Raw genomic sequence first — 5845 nt, 5'->3', positions numbered from 1 at the left:
TTGGGCCGGCTATTAGAGAGAGCTACTATTTGAAAAGCAATAGAAATATAGCCACGCTTTTACGTACAGATGGATTAAAACTGTGGCTCGAGTTCCAATGTTGAGCTCCTTTTGCCACCCAGATGAGGAAAAAACCAGAAAGAAGCAAGCACATGCCTCTTAACACATTTAAAGCTGGAAATGTAGTGTTTGATCCAGGAAATAAAACTTGTGCAGGACAATATTGTAACGATATTTCAGAGGATCATAAAACTCCTAGATATGAGGTGATCAATTCTTTAAAATGATTCACTATCTCAAGACATTAGAACTACGCAAAACATACAAGCACATAGTTTAAATGGAGGTCCACCAGAGAAAGCATGAACTACTTACATCACATTTTGTCCTGAATTAAATACTGTACAGGTAGAGCAGCTAGGATCTGCAGTCATAGGTGGCCGGCTTTATGTACTCCATTTACTTCAGCACTTCCACCCTCCTGCATCATATCCGCTTTCGTTGCCTTCAACACTTCTATCCTGCTAGCATTTTCATCTTCTTCCTTTTTGGTTAGTGTTTTCTTCGGAGCAAGCTGCCCCACCCTGGCATACTTCTCAATAAATTTATCTTCCCAGTCTCGCAGAATTTCAAGCTCAGCATCGCTAAGGCCTTCAAGGTTCCCATTAATATCCTGAGGTTTGAATGATAACTGAGCTAAGGCTCGGCTAGCATCTCTTCCAGCAAACATTGCATATGGACCACCAGGACCATAGAACATCCTATTTGCAACAAGCAAAATAACTAAGTAGGTTCTACAAAAAACTAGCGCAAAAGCAGCCTGTGAAAAGTCTATCACTCATATCTAGTGCTATCAAAGATGAAGTTCCAAAGAAGTGCAGCAATGCATCTTGTTAAAAAAAAATGAGCTATAACGATAATTGGAACCTACTGATAGATGCACGTCAGAAAGCAGAAATTTCTCTGAGCTTTATATTTCAGAAGAATCACCTTGATCCCTTTACTAATTATTCTTTCTCCTCAATGTTTGAGGATCTAGTATTTGAAACCATCCATAGATCGCCCAACTTCAAGTTATTTTACACACATTAGAGTGGGTCTTCACCAAAGGGGTTGGCATAGCACTTAATGAAGTGGGTGAAAACCTTAAAGACCACAGTTCCAATCCCAATGAAAACAAAAAATGATAGGTGATTTCTTTCTATCTGCATAAGCCTGTGGGCAAAGCTACATGATACCTGTGTTGGTGGGTGGTAACAGATACCTGGTGAAATAACCGAGCTGCACGCAAGCTAACTCAGACCAATTACGTTGGATGGTTTCCTATACAAAAGTTGCAGAATTTTTAACCATCCTCGATGCATATTTTATACTTGCTAACTAAGACCCAACAAACTCCTGCTACTGCAAAAAGAACAACGCACAAAGCCTTTTCTGGTGTTTGCTGTACACAACATCTTTTAGATACTCTCACTAAATTAATTAAATCAGTAGAAACAGATCACTTGAAGGTTTCTTTCTTTTTCCATAGATAAATGTGACTTGAAGATATCTATGCCATATGCCACACAAATTCTACCAAGCTAAAGTGTTATTAGCCAAAGCACCATAACTAAGGAAATTGGCAGAATATGTCAACGGCCCTCAAACTTGCCAAAAGAATTTCATTTAGATACTTTATCTAAGGGCTTGATTATTGAACACATAATCCATGCTCAAACCGTGCATGTTGAACACGTTTCTGACCATTAACCAAATTATATTGCCGTGTGAGGTTCACACCTAAATCAACCAACCAACTTCTACCACCTCACGGAATACCCGCACTACCCAGACCCGCCAACCGCACATCGCCCACCCCATCCACCCCCATCCAGAAAATTGACTTTTTGCTCCAATGAAATGGCAGTGGTGTCAGGCGAGAGAGGCGAAAAGGGAAGGGTAGATAGTGGTGGTGGTGGAAGTGGTGTCACGGAGAGAAGAGGAAGAATAGAAAGAGTGGAGGGTGGTGGTGGCAGTGGTGGTGGGAAGAGAGGAGGAAGGGGAAGGACGGAGAGTGGTGGTTGCAGTCGTGACGGGGCGAGAGGAGGAAGGGGAAGGACGAAGAGTGATGTCGCAGTGGTGACGGGGAGAGAGGAGGAAGGGAAAGGGTGGAGGGTGGTGATGCTAGTGGCGGTGGAAAGAGAGGAGAAGGAAGGGGAAATGTGGAGGGTGATGGTAACAGTGGTCGCAGAGTGAGGGGAGGAAGGAGAGAAAAAAAGGGGCATCCCGGTGCACTAAGCTCCCTCTATGCACGGGGGCTTTTTTTTTCTTTCCTAAGTAGTTGACTAGTTTACTAATTAATCGTCTAACGACCCGGCCGGTCGTTTTGAGTATTTTAGACCTGATTCCCTATTTATTGCCTCCTCTATGTTGTATTATAGTTATGTGATTTGTCGGGGTGTTTGGTTTCGGGCGAGTTTCGGAGTGGGGTCCGGAGAAGGGCCGGACCACAAGGGTCTATTGTACGCAGCATTATCCTGCATTTTTAAAGGAGAGAAAAAAGATTTTTTTTAAAAAAATTTGACTCTTCACGCTCTCAAAATAGGTGCGTACACGCACTGTGCCACGCGAGTAGCATGTGTTGCACTAGTCACAGTTAGAGCATATATCAGGTGTTCAATAGGTCAGGCCCCTAGATAAGGTGTTTAAATGAAGATTTATGGAAATTTTAAAGGGGGGGGGGGGCAGTGTATTCTTCCTAGGAAATTTATCCCAACGGACTGCTCTAGGATAGACTCTGCAATAATCTAGTCTAAAGCAAGGGACCACTCTAGTTACTCTAAAGCTAGTACCTATCTATGTCAGAGCTCCTTTAACAAAAATTACTTGACAGCAGACAAATCATTACCAAATAAAAGAGACAGCAACCAGCTTATGGAGTCCTATTCCTTCAGGCCCCCTGAATTACTTAGTTCTTGTCTTCTGCTACATTATTTTGCCTCAACAGCTTATCCTATAATAACCAGCAAGTCAGCTACTAGTTAAGGGACTGCTACATGTGCATGAGCCACTACACACCCAAAAAACAAAAAGGACACAGCTGCAAAGAGATTGTGTTGAATTTTACATGGCAAGAGTCCATGCAATAGGAATTAAATGTTCTTTAGGCTAATTAGACTTGGTAACTGGTTGAATTGCCTAGTGACAAGAGACCTATTGGGGTGCAACAAGGTTTTAAAAATAAAGCACAAATCTTATGGGTCAATTTAGAGATGTAAATCTAGCTTAGTAGTTAAGGCTGACATCCAAAGAGATGATTTTCAGTACATAAAAAAAAATCACCTATAGTACAAATGATTACTATCAAGTGCAGTATTGCAGTTACACGCAAAATACCTTGTCCTATGAAGTATACTCCCAGGTCGGCTGTTTTTCACCCTTTTTAGTTTGCAAATTAATTTTGATGTGCTTTAGCAAGTCTTAACCCAATGGTATGCAAAGCTATGCACCTTTTTTGCTTTCTAATGATTACTCTTCATTGAAAAAATGACTCCTCTCTCTTATAAAGAAGAATGACCAGGGTGTTGTGTTATTAGCTATGATGAATAGTTGTTAGCAGGTGGAAATGATCTCTATGCAATATAATCTATGCGGTCCTTCTTACAGTCACCAGTTCAAAATCAAAGATTTAGGTCGATTGAACCATTTTCTGGGTCATGAAATCCTACACGAGGCAGAACTACCGTTTGTTCCCAAATCGAGTCTAGCCCTAGCGCAAATCATCAGATTCAAAAGCCTGGACAAAATCTAATCAAAGTAAATAAACGAAAATCCAACAATTTTTTAGTGTGTGTGTGTGTGTAAAGAGAGATAGAGAGAGACTAACTTGGAGCTAGAGACGTCGTAGATCTGTCCTCTGATAGCAATCAACAATGGCTTTTGTGAATCGGAGCCATTATAAGCTTTAAGCTCCTCTTCCGTCAAGTCGCCGAGGTGGAGAGGCTCTCTTTTGACGGGGACAAAGTCATCGGCAGAGACGAACATACTACAAATCACTTTGTAAGTCACCACCATCATTGCTGCAATTGTGAAGAACGCCGTCGACGATAATCCCGTGTACTCCAAGATCATCTCCGTCATTGCTGTCCATACACTCGCCATTCTTTCTCTTTAGTTTGGTGGGGAAAAGAGGTTACGAGCTCCGGTTGGAGCTGTGCTCTTTGATGGTTTCAGTGCTACCCACCAACCCATGAAAAGGACAAAAGTTACCTACCAAATTGAAAGAACGTCCACCACCACCACCAACAACAAAAGGCAAAATAATTAAAACACACTTGTTATAAAATAAAAACGGTAAAGTAAAGACAAGTATAGAGAGAAATTGTTATATTATTCGAATTCAAACTGATGTACATAATGAACTAAGATCTTTTCTATTTATAGAAGAAAGGAAGTTGTTGTGTAAGCTGCTACTATACCAGATATGGATAATCATCTACTGTGAGCAATATTTATCCATAACGGAGTACTGAAAGGATAAGCTTATTATACCCGATATGGATAATCTTCTACCGGGGTAATGTTTATCCATAACTGAGTACTGAAAGGATAAGCTTATTATACCCGGCATGGATAATCTTCTACCGGGGTAATATTTATCCAAAACCGGGTACCGAAGTGATAAGCTTCTCCAGGAAGCTTATTTCCAATAGAGTACTAAATAGATAAACATATTTACGGTGGAGTCCCATATGGATAAGCTTCTTGAAGAAGCTTATTTACAACGGAGTACTAAATGAACATCCATAATATAATATATTTATAACACTCTCCCTTGGATGTTCATTAAAAGATAATGTGCCTCATTAAAACCTTACTAGGAAAAACCACGTGGGAAAAAATCTCAGTGAAGGAAAAAGAGTACACATATTTAGTAAGACGCATTGCCAAGTGCCTCAAAAAACCTTATAAGGAAAACCTCATTGGAAAAAACCTTAGTAAGGGAAAAAGAGTGCATCGCGTATTTTACTCCCCCTAATGAAAACTTTGTTTTAAATATTTGAGTCTCCGCATTCCAATCTTGTATACCATCTTCTCAAAAGTTGAAGTTGGCAAAGATTTAGTGAATAAATCTGCTGGATTATCACTTGAACGGATTTGTTGCACATTAATGTCACCACTTTTCTGAAGATCGTGTGTGTAGAATAATTTTGGTGAAATGTGCTTCATTCTATCTCCTTTTATAAATCCTCCCTTCAATTGGGCTATGCATGCAACATTGTCTTCGTATAAAATTGTGGGTCTTTTCTCACATTCCAAACCACATTTTTCTCGAATAAAATGAATTATTGATCTCAACCATACGCATTCCCTACTTGCTTCATGAATAGCGATTATCTGAGCGTGATTTGAAGAAGTAGCAACAATAGATTGCTTTGTGGAGCGCCATGATATGATAGTACCTCCATATGTAAATACGTAGCCGGTTTGAGATCGAGCTTTATGGGGATCAAATAAATAACCTGCATCTGCATAACCAACAAGGTCTGCACTATCTTTGTTAGCATAAAAAAAACCCATATCAAGAGTTCCCTTTAAATATCGCAATATATGCTTAATCCCGTTCCAATGTCTCCGTGTAAGAGAAGAACTATATCTTGCTAGTAAATTAACAGAAAATGCTATGTCAGGCCTTGTAGCATTAGCAAGATACATTAGTGCATCAATTGCACTGAGATAGAGTACTTCGGGACCAAGGAGTTCCTCGTCCTTTTCTGGAGGTCAGAACAAATCCTTATTCACTTCAAGTGATCGAACAACCATTGGTGTACTCAATGGGTGCGCTTTGTCCATGTAAAAGCGT

General features: G+C 40.2%; 1 protein-coding gene across 1 annotated transcript; it reads right to left on the bottom strand.

Moving 5' to 3' along the window:
* Nucleotides 1–234: 234 nt before the first annotated feature.
* On the bottom strand, nucleotides 235–4291 carry LOC104246137 (membrane steroid-binding protein 2-like). The gene is made up of 2 exons (XM_009801893.2): nucleotides 3869–4291; nucleotides 235–761 (listed from the first exon to the last, which is right to left on the bottom strand). Exons 1-2 carry the CDS (start codon nucleotides 4141–4143, stop codon nucleotides 431–433), a joined length of 606 nt encoding a protein of 201 aa, XP_009800195.1. The 5' UTR covers nucleotides 4144–4291; the 3' UTR covers nucleotides 235–430.
* Nucleotides 4292–5845: the final 1554 nt, after the last annotated feature.

Source organism: Nicotiana sylvestris, chromosome 5 (genome assembly GCF_000393655.2).
Source record: "Nicotiana sylvestris chromosome 5, ASM39365v2, whole genome shotgun sequence".
NCBI classification, from domain to species: Eukaryota; Viridiplantae; Streptophyta; class Magnoliopsida; order Solanales; family Solanaceae; genus Nicotiana; species Nicotiana sylvestris.
Note: the sequence above shows the minus strand (reverse complement) of the source record. Positions and strands in the feature narration are given on the sequence as shown.